The 17534-nt window shown below is 43.0% G+C and overlaps 1 protein-coding gene and 1 pseudogene across 1 annotated transcript; both read right to left on the reverse strand.

The window, feature by feature from the left end:
* Positions 1–160: 160 nt before the first annotated feature.
* On the reverse strand, positions 161–2830 carry LOC115159226 (peptidylprolyl isomerase domain and WD repeat-containing protein 1-like; annotated as a pseudogene).
* A 6879-nt stretch (positions 2831–9709) lies between these two features.
* Positions 9710–17511, reverse strand: srek1ip1 (SREK1-interacting protein 1). The gene is made up of 5 exons (XM_029708725.1): positions 17392–17511; positions 15843–15890; positions 15491–15649; positions 10528–10600; positions 9710–10431 (listed from the first exon to the last, which is right to left on the reverse strand). The coding sequence occupies exons 1-5, from the start codon at positions 17402–17404 to the stop codon at positions 10257–10259; spliced, it is 468 nt and encodes a 155-aa protein (XP_029564585.1). The 5' UTR covers positions 17405–17511; the 3' UTR covers positions 9710–10256.
* Between the last annotated feature and the right edge of the window lie 23 nt (positions 17512–17534).

Below are 17534 nucleotides of genomic sequence, written 5' to 3' on the forward strand. Positions count from 1 at the left end.
ATGGTCTGACCCATCCAGAGAAGTTGTAGATAGAATACAGAATCATGTTAGATATTTATATCTGAACGTTCTGGAATGGTCCCAAATACGACCCTGGTTTATTCATTTCACACGTCCAAGAAAACATGACACATGGAATGAGAGGCAGCAAGATGCATTCTTGAATAATCCAAGACTTTACTTTGTAAAAAAAGAAATGTAATAATAGCAGACAGACTTGATGTTAATGTCTTCGTAAGGTTTGTCTGTTTTAGGGTTGACTGATGTTGGAGATCCTCTGAACTACCTCCATTCCCTTGGCACTCCTGCCAAACACTGTGCGCTTGTTGTCCAACCAGGGCGAGAAAGACAAGTAGGGAGAGCCATTAACTTAGGTCTAGATTTATTTGGACATCTTTGTACATAATGCAGAAATATACATTGGTAAAATGCGTGATTAAAACAGATAAAATACATTCCTTCAGGAAGTAAAATATCAGACTTCAGTAGCAAATTCATACCAACTCACAGACGCACACAGAGCGAGCCCTTAGTTACCATGGGAATGACAGTGACCCGTTGGTTCCGGGGCCTCCGTTGGCCTTACTGAGGGTGTATGGCCGGTCGTGTCTCAGTGTGGCATGGAACTCATCCTCAAACTCCCCTTCCCAGATACTCTCTCCTCCTCCCATGCCTTGTCCCTGTAGGATCCCGTGTCTGGATCATGAAGCCCTGGGTGGAGAGGAAAGAACAGTCCATCACATCCTGTGATTAAGTTCCTACTATAAGTCAAAACAATGAGCAATGATTAAATGTCCTACCTTGATGACACGGTGGAATATGTGGCCATTGAAATAACCGTTCCTGCTGTGAACACAAATGTTCTCCACCGTTTTGGGACACCTGAGATACATAAAATAGTCCATAAACAAGTGAAATTGTCCAATCAAATGCAAAACTGTAGGTTGAGAGGAAATGAACAGACAGAACCTTTTGCATTGCAAATGGCAAGGAAGCACTGGGGGAGGTACTTTAAAACAACAGAGGATGACATACACGACAGGGAAGAGTTTGATGTGGATGTCTCCCATGGTGGTGTGGATGATGGCGCTGTCTGACGCCCCTCAGCCTGGGTAGCAGCCATCCCCTCCCCAGACGGCTTCTCGTTGAACACATCTCTGTCTGACTCGGCACTCTTAGTGTCCTCTGGCTCGCTCTTGGAGAACTACCAAGAGAAATTAAGTTGTAGTAACAGAAATTCTGAGGAAATTATAGAATGCGGGTCAAAATATGTCAAAGAATAGGTGTGACTACAAGAGAGCCATTGTAATATACCATTTCTCTTTTACAGGGGCTACAATTGCCCTTCCAGGACAAAAAAAAGTTGACAGAATTTTCACCATGTAGAGGTGGTACTTCTTGAAGGCAGTGCAGAAGATTGTGGGGTCTGGCATTGTGCTCTGCAGGGCCGGGTTGTCTGATGCCTTCATCTCGATGGTGGGAGCTGTGTTGCACGCTTTGGCAACCCCCTGGAACAGGCTGAGCTTCACCACACGGCTGTTCTCTAGCTTCCCCAGGAGACGCACACACCTGAACACACACAGGTGACAAATACATTTTGTTTCAGTCCAGCCTTAAAAACAACTGATTCAACTAATCAATTTATCATCAAGAGCTTGATAAGTTGACTTAGTGTTTTTAGTGCAGGGCTGGTACAAAAACCTGCTCACTCTGTAGCTCTCCAAGGTTGACAACCACTGTGTCTAGATGCATTTTGACTATTCAAACGCTACCTGTTGGTCTCCACATTGATGACCTTGATGCCCAGCATGGTTCCGTAGAGGACGAAGTGACCCGTCTCGTCAAAGATGATGTTGGTGAGCCTAACACCGTCCACCTTCTCCAGTTCCCTCTACCGCCATTCTCCGACCATACTCCATGTCTGGTAGCATCTAAAAGGACCAGGTCAGAGAAATTACCACAGTTCAGATAAATGCACTGGGAAATGTGGTAAACAGTGAATTGGCTACCAATTTGTCAGTATCTTGTGACTTAAAAAGACAAATCTCTTGATTTCTAAGATATAGCACAGTTTATTAATAGCAATGTGAAATAAAGTAAAGACCCGATATGTGAGAGTTCGGAACTTACCGATAACGACTCACCAAACACCCTCATCAGTTTCCCTGTCAGGAAGCGGAAGATCCTGACTTTCCTGTTGGTGGCGATAGTAGCTATCTTCTTACCGTCGTGGGAGAAGGCCAGGCTGGTTGGGTAGGTTTTGTTTTTGGCAAACTCATACAAGTCTGTGTTAGTCTTATACACCCAGTCCACGTGCCAGGGGGATTTGAACTCGCTGGGGAGGCCGGTCCAATACTCCAGCATTCCAGCCTTGTCTGCAGAAACGATGACCCTGTATCTGGGGTTGAGGCGGATCTGGGACAGCGGAGATGAGTGTATCTTGTCGACGGTATCGAGCTTCTCGTTGCTTCCCCGTCCGTCGTAGACAAAGATCTTCCCGGTGGATTTCTCTGAGCAGGCCACGCAGCAGATAGCATCACCTGGGTTATAGATCCACTCACACTGACCCGGGTGGAAACTACACAAGACACGGAGAGCAGAGGCATGTCAGATCAACACCTTTGTAGAGAGAAGGGATGGCTTTTGGTTTTAAGGCAACAAGCTAAATTGCTAGACCTTTCACCTCTAAACTCACCCCAGCTTAAGCATGTTGGTCATGTCAAAGTTGACTACACCAAAGACTTTCATGGCCTGGTCGTCCCCAACAGAACAGAATAGAGCTCTATCAGCACTGACAGAAATACACTTCATCACTCCTGTAACACGAAGAAGAAAGAAGGAGTGAATTCAAGCCCTGAATGATATTTCAGTCAGTCTAAAGGCCAGTGTGCGTTTGCATTAAGATGCATCATACAGATGTATCATTCGTACACAGATGACTGCGGAAGTGTTTGACAAACTTTTTTCAGAACTTCACATGGCTGTGATGATGAAATCCATCCTGGAAATTAAAACACTTGAGACTGAGCACCATTGTTGTGTGTGCATGTGGGTTTCTAACATGTATCATGGTCCTTGCTATCCGTCCAACACTGACAGTCGCCCCATTGAAGTTTAAAACCGTTAAAGAGTGACTGCCCCTAAAAATCAACTAAACCCTTTGAAAATAGACTATTTGGCATCGAAATGAGTCAGAAACATTTATTCCAGAGTCAAAATTGACTACAAAGTGTAAATAGGATAATTTTGGTAAAAAAGTCAGTCTCATCTAAAATGGCGTTTGAAACCTCAGTGCGCGCCCAACAAGTAAATGAAGGTTGGGTTTAGATTACTCCAAGTGTCAATACAGGATTAAGATAGAATCCTACTACACAGGCTCTGACGCTCGTCGGATGTGGCAGGGCTTGAAAACTATTACGGACTACAAAGGGAAACCCAGCTGCGAGCTGCCCAGTGACGCAAGCCTACCAGATGAGCTAAATGCCTTTTATGCTCGCTTCGAGGCAAGCAACACTGAAACATGCATGAGAGCACTAGCTGTTCTGGACGACTGTGTGATAACACTCTCAGTAGCCGATGTGAGCAAGACCTTTAAACAACATTCACAAGGCCAGATGGATTACCAGGACGTGTACTCAAAGCATGCGCGGACCACCTGGCAAGTGTCTCCACTGACTTTTTCAACTTCTCCCTGACCGAGTCTGTAATATCTACATGTTTCAAGCAGACCACAATAGTCCCTGTGCCCAAGGAAGAGGAGGTAACCTGCCTAAATGATTACCGCCCCGTAGCACTCACGTCGGTAGCCATGAATTGCTTTGAAAGGCTCCCGGATACCATAGACCCACTCCAATTCGCATACCGTCCCAACAGATCCACAGATGACGCAATATCAATTGCACTCCACACTGCCCCTTCCCACCTGGACAAAAGGAACAGCTATGTGAGAATGCGGTTCATTGACTACAGCTCAGCGTTCAACACCATAGTGCCCACAAAGCTCCTCACTAAGCTAAGGACCATGGGACTAAACACCTACCTCTACAACTGGATCCTGGACTTCCTGACGGGCCGCTCCCTGGTGGTAAGGGTAGGCAACAACATGTATGCCATGCTGATCCTCAACACTGGGGGCCCTCAGGGGGTGTGTGCTTAGTCCCCTCCTGTACTCCCTGTTCACCCACGACTGCATGGCCAAACACGACTCCAACTCCATCATTAAGTTTGCTGACGACACAACAGTGGTAGGCCTGATCACAACAACGATGAGACAGCCTATAGGGAGGAGGTCAGAGACCTGGCAGTGTGGTGCCAGGACAACAACCTCTCCCTCAATGTCAGCAAGACAATGGAGCTGATCGTGGTCTACAGGAAAAGGTGAGCCGAACAGGCCCCCATTAACATCGACGGGGCTGTAGTGGAGCGGGTCGAGAGTTTCAAGTTCCTTGGTGTCCACATCACCAACAAACTATCATGATCCAAACACACCAAGAGTGTCGTGAAGAGGGCAGTGCAACACCTTTTCCCCCTCAGGAGACTGAAAAGATTTGGCATGTGTCCCCAGACCCTCAAATAGTTCTACAGCTGCACCATCGAGAGCATCCTGACCGGTTGCATCACCGCCTGGTATGGAACATGCTTGGCATCTGACCGTAAGGCACTACAGAGGGTAGTGCGTACGGCCCAGTACGTCACTGGGGCCAAGCTTCCTGCCATCCAGGACCTATATACTAGGCGGTGTCAGAGGAAAGACCAAAAAATTGTCAAAGACTCCAGTCACCCAAGTCATAGACTGTTTTCTCTGCTACCGCACGGCAAGCGGTACTGGAGCGCCAAGTCTAGAACCAAAAGGCTCCTTATTGACCATGCAATGCATGCTTCTAGAAGGATGCACAGCCAACAACTATGGTTTGCATGCCCTGCCTAAGGACCCCATCACGCGGAATAGGTCGTTGGAGTTCATTGGTACCCAGTGATGGTGAGTATACCGGTAGCGAGATCATTATCGTTCCTAGCATAGTTGACGTTAGCTAGTGAGCTACCAACCAACTAACTAGCGAGCTACCTACCAACTAGCGAGCTACCAACTAGCGAGCTACCAACTAGCGAGCTACCAACTAGCGAGCGAGCAACGGCGTCACAGGCCTGAATCTAATCCAATCTGGAGCCAGTCAGTTCACATCTGTAAAGCATATAATAAGCTTCCAAATGAGATTATACGTTATTTCTCAAACTATGTTTATAATTGAAAGATGACAATCGTTGACCCTGTTTTTCTGTTTAACAAAGTACACCGTTGGGTGCCAGACTGATCCCCTTGGTCATGAATGAATGGATGCCGGGACCTACCAGAAGGAGCAAAGGTGGGTATCATAACATGTCCAGCAATGTGATTGCAATGGTTTAGCCACCTCCAAAAATCATTTAATTCACTATTTACTTGCTATTTTCACAACTTGTCAGGCAAGACCTCAGAATAAAAGTGTCATGCGACACAAGTACCCTTGTGACACGTCCTCTGTTGTTGCCAGTCTCCCTCGACTCCTGTGAAATGGACATGCCATCATGAGGCCTCTGATAATGACCCGAGTTATTGCCTTGATGACGCAGACGGCTTCATCAACAACAGGTAATGCGCGTTATGTGAAAATCACCCTGTCAAAGGCCCTTCCGGTCAACACCATCTCATAAGATTGCCTGCTGCAGTTGTTCGAGAGATGTTCGGTCTGCAGCCTAACATTCAGCAAAGGGGTGAACTGTGAGCATTCCTATGAATGGAACAGTCATCCACATGTTGGCAAGTATCCAGCCAGCAACCTTCATCCGTCAGCAGCAACAGCTTTCACAGGCTCATCATTTTAACAAATACAGAAAGTAACCCACGTTATTACTTTGACACATTTGATAACCCAATTGTGAAACATCATTTATGTAAACTGACCTTATTTGTTCATTAATTTCCACTTAGATGCGAATAACGTCATGGGTATAACCTATCCTGGTGGAACCAGCCTGATCGCTGTGTTCACCATTCTATTTCACTTCACATTGGATGATATCTGAAGTGAAATAGAAAGGCGATCAGGTTGGTTCCACCAGGCTATTCATAACCACCATTGATAATGTAATCAGTGCTCTGTGTGTGACCGACTAGTATATTTGATGAGGGGCCAGGAGCTGATCTACACTGCTATACCCATCAATGGGGCTCTGGCAAAGACCTTACCTCCAGCCTCACCTCTTGCTTGCTCACCAACGGTTGTCGATGGGGACAACAGAATTATATAGGTTTAGTCTGACTTATTCAAACTTCAACAAAGTACCCGTTTGTGTCAGATATTACCTATTCTAACTGCCATTGGTATTAGAACTGTGACTGTGTTCACAGAAACATGTATGGAGCCAGCACATGGAGACTTGCAAGATGAAGTCCAGACTGACAGACGGCTTGATACTGATGTCTCTAAATGGAGAGACCTACCATTCGGCATTAAACGTTTATTGTATTGTATTTTTTTATTATTGAATTGAATGGTATCAGTCAATATGGGAGGGAGAAACCCTGTGTATTCTGCACCAGGATCAGGGAACTCCTGTTGTATACGGGACACCATACAGGAAGGTATGACCACTCTGACATGTTTGCCAAGGTAGCCCCATTACCACCAGACAAAATGCCGATAGGCACAGTGTCTGTATCGGCTGGGAATGAAAGATGCACATTGTTATATTAGCATGACACTGCTTCTATGGTATTATGTAAAGGGTTGTTTATTCTACATGGACCCATTACTACTGTACATTTGAAAGTTAACAAAACATGCATTGTTGTCATATTACTCTGTAGGCTACTGAGCTATTCAAATCTTCCTACGGCATCTCACTGTTCATCTGCCTGTAGTTATTGAACTCAACCTGCAGGAGGTTTGTTTGTTGTGATTGAGTGTGTGTGGGGGGGGGGAACGGCTGCGGGCAAGACTGACAGATGGGTGTGTCTTGGTGGTGGCAAGGAAACAACCACACAAACCACACCCCCAAGCCAACTCACGTTTGGCTTCTGTCATGGCCGCTAGCATTTCTTGAGGAGCAACCCAAAAAACTAGGCCAAATTATCGGGTGCAGTTCCTCTTTAAGGGTAGGATTTAACTCTGAGAAACCCTTCTCCGTCCGTATGTAGGGTTTTCAGTGCTTACATTCGCCCACTGATGGCTCCATGCGAACCACAATTCCCACGCTGTGTTTTAACGTTTAGAAACGGCAATAATCATCGCTTTGAAACTGGTTTTCGAAAAATACGCTGATATATACTGAACAAAAATATGAACGCAACGTGTAAAGTGTTGGTCCCATGTTTCATGAGCTGAAATAAAAGATCCCAGAAATTGTCCATACACACAAAAAGCTTATTTCTCTCAAATTTTGTGCACAAATTTGTTTACATCCCTGTTCGTCAGCATTTCTCCTGTGCCAAGATTATCCATCTACCTGACCGGTGTGGCATATCAAGAAGCTGATTAAGCCAGCATGATCATTACACAGGTGTACCTTGTGCTAGGATCAAAAGGCCACTAAAATGTGCAGTTTTGTCACGCAACCCAATGCCACAGATGTCTCAAGTTGAGGGAGTGTGCAATTGGCATGCTGACTGCAGGAATGTCCACCAAAGCTGTTTCCAGAGAATTTAATGTTAATTTTTCTACCTTATTAAGCCGACTCCAATGTCGTTTTAGAGAATTTGGCAGTACGTCCAACCGGCAGCACAACCGCAGACCACATCTGGCTTATTTACCTGCCAGGGTCATTTATGAATTTATGTCAATTGACTGAATTCCTTATATTAACTGTACCTCAGTAAAATTGTTGCATGTTGCGTTTACATTTTTGTTCAGTATAAATGCCCCTTATCTTTCATATCAGTGACAAGGAATCTTTCAAATAAAAAAAAACATGCAGTTTTGCACAGATCACAAGCTGTGTGTGCCTCCAGTTGGCTTACACACACAGGTGTTCAGAGCTCGCTAGATAGCTCATGAGCGCTGGTGGCAGTGTAGGCTCGGCCCTAATTTATGTGCTCTCTGTCACCTGGAGCTACATGGCAAATAGTCCAGGAACACAAGGAAAGCACAAAGGACAATGCCCAAGGACTAGTCAGCCATTCCCCCTCTGAGGGGCCAAACTGTATCTCTGTTACCGTATCCAGAGGACTGACTATTGAATGTGTGATAGAATAATATTATAGTATCCCATGTCTGGTATCTACCTGAAACTTGTTCACAGAGGATAACGCTAATGCTATCTATATGTGTGTGCAATCACTGTGGTAACTTGTATCTGTACAGGGGGAACTCTGAATGACTAGACAAAGGGGTTTCATGGTCCTCTCAGGAATTCTGCTGTGACAACCTGTGGAGATTGGGCCTGGTGGTCAGGTTACTGTCAACTTGTTATCGTTTGATTGGTCAACGGTTGTTGGTTTGGGGTTGAGAAGCTTACACCTTCAGTAATTAAATGCCTTTGTTCTCTCTTGTCCTGTATCCAGTCCATGGAGGAAGGTTGTATGATCAATTATCATTTCCTAGGCATCTCTTTGTTCATGCTTTGTCTTGTAAGCTAACTTTAGGATTTATATACCTTGTAATGCTTGTAACTTAGGCTGTATGCCATGTATGTACAATGTTAAATAAATATCTGCCTTTGATATAGACAATTCTCAGACCAATTCTTGCAAGTCAACATCAATTAATTGCCTAATGCTTGTTTGTATATTTTAATTATCTTTATGGAGTCATACACATTTAAATAAGCTAATTGCTTAGTCTTAGTTGCATGCGAGGTGTGTATATATATATATTATATATATATATATATAGATACACACACTACCGTTCAAAAGTTTGGGGTCACTTAGAAATGTCCTTGTTTTTGAAAGAAAAGCTAATTTGATGTCCATTAAAATAACATCAAATTGATCAGAAATAGTGTAGACATTGTTAATGTTGGAAATTACTATTGCAGCTGGAAAGGCGTATAGAGGCCCATTATCAGCAACCATCACTCCATTGTTCCAATGGCACGTTGTGTTAGCTAATCCAAGTTTATCATTTTAAAAGGCTAAAAAGTTTATCAGAAAACCCTTTTGCAATTGTTAGCACAGCTGAAAACTGTTATTCTGATTAAAGAAGCAATAAAACTGGCCTTCTTTAGACTAGTTGAGTACCTGAAGCAATTACAGGCACAAAATGGCCAGAAACAAAGACCTTTCTTCTGAAACTTGTCAGTCTATTCTTGTTCTGAGAAATGATGGATATTCCATGCGAAAAATTGCCAAGTAACTGAAGATCTCGTACAAAGCTGTGTACTACTCCCTTCACAGAACAGCACAAACTGGCTCTAACCAGAATAGAAAGAGGAGTGTGAGGCCCCGGTGCACAACTGAGCAAGAGGACAAGCACATTAGTGTCTAGTTTGAGAAACAGACACCTCACAAGTCCTTAACTGGCAGCTTCATTAAATAGTACCCGCAAAACACCAGGGGTATTGTGTGTAGGATGGAGAGAGATGCACGTGCTATTTGCCATTTCTTGAATATCATAAGATTGAAAACAAGTAAATTCCTCAATGTCTATGCATTTCTCAAACAGCAAAATATATTTTACCATCATATATTCAAAATAAATCACTTTCACTTCAAAGAGCTCAGACACAGAAATGTAATAGGATTGTTTTATTACAGTTTTCTACTAAATGAATGACATCAAATCTGGAAGCATTACCACCTTAATACCTTCCTAAAAATGGAAAATACAGAAATGACTTGCTTACTACATCTGCCTATCCCATTCTGGTAACTTGAAAGATCAACACTTGGAAAATAAAAAGTTCAGATGGTTCACTAATAAATTGTCAAATCTAGACACTTATCAATCTATATAATACCTTTAAAAACAAATTCCATCCAAACTTTTCAGTATTCACCAAAGTCAAACAAGTGACAGTAAATCTGGGTCCATTGTTGCATTTGTAGCAGAGGCTATATTGACCAGCCTTACAGATGGTCCTTGATTCTGTGACACACAAGGGCCAGATATACTCAGTGTCTGCACCTATTACTTTCCACAGGATATAGAAAAGAAAAGAAAAGTTTAAGAAAAAAGAATAATATCTTAAGGTAAAGTGTATCTAAATACAATCGTATGTCTTAGCTCGATTCCTCCGGAAAATGACGAGTGCAATCTGTCCCTAAACGTTCCGTCTTCTCAATCAGTGTCCGAGGATCCGCTGGAGCTGTCAGACGAGGAAGGTTCATCTTTCTTCTTCTGCTTCTTCTTGTGACGTTCCTTCTTTTCTTTCTTTTCCTTTTTGCCTTTTTTCTTGTGGCTTTTGTGTTTCTTTCTCTTCTTGTTCTCCTCTTCGTCACTCGATGAATAAGACCTACAGAAGGTTGCACCATCCACAGTTATTAAACATACAATAGCACTATGCATAATTATTTCTCATATATACTGGAATAAAAAGAATGTGACGTACCTCTTTCTATCAGACTTTCTGTCTTTACTTTTCCTCCTCTTGTGTTTAACTTTCCTGGTGTCCTCCTGGGGACCTACGACAAATACACAAAACCATTCAGACAAAACACTTGAATAAAAGTGAGAGCAACACAGTTGACGGAAGCCAAGGATTGACAGACAACTAAGCAGGTACTCGGTCATAACTTTGTTATAACATAGTAACACAGCAGAGCCTGTTATAACAGTGACCAGAGCAGTGCTAAGTAGTCTGTTATAAAATAACTATTGTCGGTTGTACTGTATTGACCTTTTTTTGTGACCAAACCTTTATTAAAAAAAATATTTTCTAGTTTGGGGGGGGCCTAATGCACAATATACAAACTCATCTACTTTAAATGGTTAGCTCGCATCACAGAGCCAAAAAGTAATAAATGTAGTAAGTAAAGAGAAAAAAGGGGGGGGAAACTATTGCCTCTTACCCCCTTCCCCCAATCAACATGTCTCCCTCCAACCAACCACCTCCCGCCCCCCCACCCAGAAACCATGTTTTCCAACCCTTCCCACCCCCCAGAAAAATCCTTCTCATACCACTCCTTCCCCATGTGCCTAAAAGCAAAGAAACATGAAAATAGGTACATATACACTGAGTAGACAAAACATTAAGAACACCTGCTCTTTCTATGACAGACTGACAAGGTGAATCCAGGTGAAAGCTATGATCCCTTATTGATGTCAATTGTTAAATCCATTTCAAATCACTTTAGATGAAAGGAAGGAGACAGGTTCAAGACTGATTTTTAAGCCCTGAGACAATTGAGACATGGATTGTGTATGTGTGCCATTCAGAGGGTGAATGGGCAAGACAAAAGATTTAAGTGCGGTAGTAGGCGCACCGGTTTGTGTCAAGAACTGACACACTGCTGGGTTTTTCATCCTCAACAGTTTCCCGTTAGTATCAAGAATGGTCTGCCACCCAAAGGACATCCAGCCAACTTGACACAACTGTGGTCAGCATTCGAGTCAACATTTCAAACTTTACAGTTTGCACTATGCATTCAGGCAGGTAGCGTTCTCCTGGCATCCACCAAACCCAGATTTGTCCGTCGGACTGCCAGATGGTGAAGCGTGATTCATCACTCCAGAGTCCAATGGCGGTGAGCTTTACACCACTCCAGCCGACGCTTGGCAGTGCGCTTGGAGATCTTAGGCTTGTGTGCGCAACTGCTCGGCCATGGAAACCCATTTCATGCAGCTCCCGACGAACACTGCTTGTGCTGACAATGCTTCCAGTGGCAGTTTGGAACTCGGTAGTGAGTGTTGCAACCAAGGACAGACGATTTTTATGCGTACGAGCTTCAGCACCCGGCAGTCCCATTCTGTGAGCTTGTGTGGCCTACTACTTCGCAGCTGAGCCGTTGTTGCTCCTAGACGGTTCCACTTCACAATAACAGCACTTACAGTTGACCAGGGCAGCTCTATGAACAGTGCCACATTGAAAGTCACTGAGCCATTCTACTGCCAATGTTTGTCTATGGAGGTTGCATGGCTGTGTGCTTGAAAGTATACACCTTTCAGCAACGGGTGTGGCTGAAATACAGAATCCACTCATTTGAAGGGGTGCCCAGATACTTTTGTATATATAGTCTATCAGTGAAGAGCACCTCTTCTAGGGCAATAGGATACACTGTATTTCTCTCCATACTCAGCCAGGGGCCGGAAGAATAACATCTAAACCAATTTAGGATGAGACGAAATGCTAGTGCCTGGAAATACAATTTAAAGTTTGGTATGGATATTCCTCCTACGTCTTTCCCTCTTTGTAAGTTGGATAATTTTATCCGGGATCACTTACCTTGCCATAAACATTTCGAAACCGCACTCTGGATTTTTCATAATAGCCAGAAGTGGGAGACAAGGGAAGCATAGAAACTTCAGAAATTCTGCCGTGGCAATATACTCATTTTGACAATAAGAGTAGGCAACAACACATCTACAATACTGATCCTCAACACGGGGGCTCCTCTGGGGTGCGTGCTTAGCCCCCTCCTGTACTCTCTGTTCACCCGCGACTGCGTGGCCAAGCACGACTCTAACACCATCATTAAGTTTGCTGACGACACAACAGTGGTAGGCTTGATCACCGACAACGATGAGACAGCCTATAGGGAGGAGGTCAGAGACCTGGCAGTGTGGTGCCAGGACAACAACCTTTCCCTCAACGTGAGCAAGACAAAAGGAGCTGATCGTGGACTACAGGAAAGGAGGGCCGAACACGCCCCCATTAACATCGACGGGGCTGTTGTGGAGCGGGTTGAGAGTTAAGTTCCTTGGTGTCCACGTCACCAACAAACTATCATGGTCCAAACACACCAAGACAGTCACGAAGAGGGCACGACAACACCTTTTCCCCCTCAGGAGACTGAAAAGATTTGGCATGGGTCCCCAGATCCTCAAAAAGTTATACAGCTGTACCATCGAGAGCATCCTGACTGGTTGCATTACTATCCGGTATGGCAACTGCTCGGCACCCGACCGTAAGGCGCTACACAGGGTAGTGCGTACGGCCCAGTACGTCACTGGGGCCAAGCTTCCTGCCATCCAGGACCTATATACTAGGCGGTGTCAGAGGAAGGCCCCAAAAATTGTCAGACTCCAGCCACCCAAGTCATAGACAGTTCTCTCTGCTACCACACGGCAAGCGGTACCGGCGCGCCAAGTCTAGGTCCAAAAGGCTCCTTAACAGCTTCTACCCCCAAGCCATAAAACTGATGAACAATTAATCAAATGGCCACCCGGACTATTTACATTGACACCACCCCCCCCCCCGTTGTTTTGTACACTGCTGCTACTCACTGTTTATTATCCATGCATAGTCACTTTACCCTTACCTACATGTACAAATGACCTCGACTAACCTGTACCCCCGCACATTGACCCCCTGTATATAGCATCGTTATTGTTATTTTGTGTTACTTTTCATAGAATTTTTTACTTTTACTAGTTTATTTAGTAAATATTTTTGAACTACATTGTTGGATAAGGGCTTGTAAGTAAGCATTTCACTGTAAGGTCTACTACACCTGTTGTATTCAGCGCATGTGACAAATTAAATTTGATTTGAGATATTCTGCCGGTTAAAGAAATCGGGATGTTAGTCCATCTACTAAGGTCAGAATGAATTGATTTGAGCTTTCTGTTAAAGTTTCCGGCAATGGTTTTATCTAAGGAAGGAAATATATCTAAAACTAAATATTTAAAATGGGAAAATATTGGGATTCCATAAATAGAGATGACGTCCTCCATCAGGGTCTTGAGAGGCAGTAGGGGAGATTTTGTTAGATGTATTTTACTTGAGATGGAGCTGAATTTGTCTATGTTCTTCAAAGTGTTTGGGAGGGATTTGAAATACACTGTCAAGATAAATTAAGTTGGCTTAAAATGAGATGACGTGATCCATAGAATTTAGAGATATTGGTGTAATTTCTTTAGATTGTCAAATTGCCTGGGCCAGGGGCTCCATAGACAAAGAATAGCAGAGGTGAGATCACGTTGCCTGCAACTTCTAGTTATACTTAATAGAACAAAGCACGTATTGCTTGTTATTACTATGGCTGAGGGATTGGCATTTAGTATTTTAGTCATATTAATGAAATTCGAGCCAAGTCACAAAGATATGACCATTCTAGTCTATCAAAATCTTTTTCTGCATCAAGAGATAAACCAAAGCTCCTTGGGCTGTTTTATGATGAAGCATGTAAGATATGTAATAGACGACAGATGTTACCTTAGGATAATATTTGGTCCGGATGTACCAATTTGGGTAAGTAGCAAGACAGGACAACAGAATTTTTGAAATAATGTCATATCTATGTTTAGCAAATGAGAAGACTGGATGGCATCCTTACCTTTTTTTAAAATATATATATAAAAGGGAAATTAGTGCTGTTCTTACATCCCTTACAAATGAATCTTTGTAAACGACTGTGTTAATCATTTCAAGTAACAGTGGACCTAATTGGTTCCAACATTTTTAATAGAGCTCAGGAGGAATTACCATCCCAACCAGGTGATGTGCCTTCATTGATGTTACCTAATGCCCTTTTAAGTTCATGGAAAGAGATTTGGGCTCCCAGCATGCCCGGCTTCCTCAACTGAGAGAAGAGGAGTTCTTAGATCCTTTAAACGGTAATCAATCTGGCTCGGTGTGGATTTACAAATCAGAGGTGTACAATTCTTTATAGAAACGGGAGATTCTTTAGTTGATTCATTTGGCTTCGGATAGTAATTAACCTGATTCAGATTCAATCGTTGCAATATCCAGTAATTGATCATTACTGCAAAACTTGTTAGCCAGTAGATGACTGGGTCAATTACCATGGATTTAATGGTTGAGTCTAACTCGATGGATGGCAAACTTAGATACAAATGCAGTTGTATTGTTTTTAATAACGCCTTTGATGGTGTCCCATAAAACGTGAGGATCCTCGACTGAATTTCTGTTAATAATTACGAATTCATTCAATTCAGTTTCAAATTGGTCACAGAAAATGTGGATTTTGTCGTTAGGGAATATTAAAGCGCCATCTTGTGGCTCTTGTAGGAGAATCTGGAATTTGTATCTGGCAGTAGCAAGCATGACAATCAGATATGCTCATATGTCGAATTTCTATTTTCTTTAATAAAGAAAATGAAAGCGTAGGCACATCATAGTACTAAATCGATTCAGGAGAATGTTTTGTGCCTGTTTGAATAGCAAGTGTACTCTTTTGCTTTAGGGTTATGAGCTCGCCAGGCATCAATGAGGTAGTAATCAGAGAGTACATGATGAAGAGCCTTGGTTGCTTATGGACTGTAGTTGGTCTCATTAGATTTGTTCCATATGTCCAGAATGGCATTCATGTCTGTACCAATAACCAGTTGGAATTCAGTTCATTCTAACAACATGCTGAGCAAAGATTCCAAAATGTAAAAGAAGTTTTGACCTTTTGAGTCTTTTCCACCCCGACCCAGCTTGTCATTCGGCAAATCCTCCTGCTCGTCCTCTGTACTCTCTTCGCTGCTTGTACTGCTTACATCTAGGACAATGTCTTTCCGGGGGTCCACACGCACAAAGTTACGGCACTCGAACGTCAGGTGGCCCGCTGATAAAATGACCAGAGTACAAAAGTGAGTGAAGAAGGGAAGTACTTAATAATGAAAGTGTATCTAGCACAGAATGATTATGGCACACTAAGGGGTCAGGGGACAACAAGAAACATTCTGGAACTGTATTCACAAGGCTTGAATATGTAGAGTTGGACTAGAGACATCATATAAGCAATAAAGATGACTTACGGTAACCACATTTCTTGCAACCAGCTCTGATGTTGTCCTTATTGGGACCTGCAAATGAAGTGAAAAATGTATTCATTGTGAAATGGGACAATTTATTGCTTTGTTGAAGTCTCGCAAAAACGTAGGCCTGTATATTCTGATTCCTTCTTATACTGAACATAAATATAAACGCATTATGCAAAAAATGTATAAGACTACTTACAGAGTTACAGTTCATATAAGGAAATCAGTCAATTGAAAAAAAATGTATTAGGCACTAATCTATGGATTTCACATGACTGTTGGTCATAGATACCTTTAAAAAAAAAGTTAGGGACGTGGATCGGACAACCAGTCAGTATCTGGTCTGACCACCATTTGCCTCATGCAGCGCAACACATCTCCTTCGCATAGTGTTGATTGTGGCCTGTGGAATGTTGTCCCACTCTTCAATGGCTGTGCGACGTTTCTGGATATTGGCGGGAACTGAAACGCGCTGTCGTACACGTCAATCCAGAGCATCTCAAACATGCTCAATGGGTGACATGTCTGAGTATGCAGGCCATGGTAGAACTGGGACATTTTCAGATTCCAGGAATTGTGTACAGATCCTTGCGACATGGGGCCATGCATTATCATGATGAAACATGAAGTGATGGCGGCGGATGAATGACACGACAATGGCCCACAGGATCTCGTCAAAGTATCTATGTGCATTCAAATTGCCATCGATAAAATGCAAATTGTGTTCTTTGTCCATAGCTTATGCCCATACCATAACCTCACCACCACGGAGCACTCTGTTCACATCGTTGACATTAGCAAACCGCTCGCCCACACAATGCCATTCACGCGTCTGCGGTTGTGAGGCTGGTTGGACAGACTACCAATATCTCTAAAACGGTGTCTTATGGTAGAGAAATGAACAATTCTCCGGCAACAGCGTTATTGGGCATTCCTGCAGTCAGCATGCCAACTGCGAGCTCGCTCTAAACTTGAAACATCTGTGGCGTTGTGTGACAAAACTGCACATTTTAGAGTGCCCTTTTATTGTCCCCAAAGGTGCCCCTGTGTAATGCTCATACTGTTCAGTCAGCTTATTTATTATACCACACCTGTCAGATTGATGGATGACCTTGGCAAAGAAGAAATGCTCAGTAACAGCGATGTAAACAAATTTGTGCACACAATTTGAGAGAAATAAGCTTTTTGTACGTACAGAACATTCCTGAGATATTTTATATCAGCTCATGGAACACGGGACCAACACTTTACATGTTGCGTTTATATTTTTGTTCAGTGTATATGATTCACATTGAGATAACACAGCTGTTATCAGACGAATGGAGAGACTTAAATGCCATACACCAAATAATATCAAAATAACACTAGCTAGCTATTTAAAACATTGAACACAATCATACTAGCCAATCGGATCATAGTGGCTAGGCTAGCTAACCTAGCTAGCTAGCAGTCCATAAGTTCTGCCAAAAAGGCAACTATAAGATAGCTACCTCCAATTTCAATTAAAATATTAATACCGATGAATTTTATGTTAGATCAAACATACCTGGTGCAGCCATTATCACACTTTATTGCAAAAAAAATATATTGTTGCGTTGATAAATTTCGAACCACTTCCCTGTGGGTCCTCTACAAAACAGGTCCGATAGGAAACATAAAATGGTTAGTACCATCTTTCGTAAAATCTTT

Source organism: Salmo trutta, chromosome 23, assembly GCF_901001165.1.
Source record: "Salmo trutta chromosome 23, fSalTru1.1, whole genome shotgun sequence".
NCBI lineage: Eukaryota > Metazoa > Chordata > Actinopteri > Salmoniformes > Salmonidae > Salmo > Salmo trutta.

Bases quoted from the DNA above. Each gene is read 5' to 3' on its own strand.
- srek1ip1 (XM_029708725.1), bottom strand. The intron at 15,650-15,842 runs GTAAGTCATCTT...TCATTTTATCAG, and splicing joins TTGCAAGAAATGTGGTTACC to CGGGCCACCTGACGTTCGAG. The intron at 10,601-15,490 runs GTCAAAACTTCT...TATTTGTCGTAG, and splicing joins GGGTGGAAAAGACTCAAAAG to GTCCCCAGGAGGACACCAGG.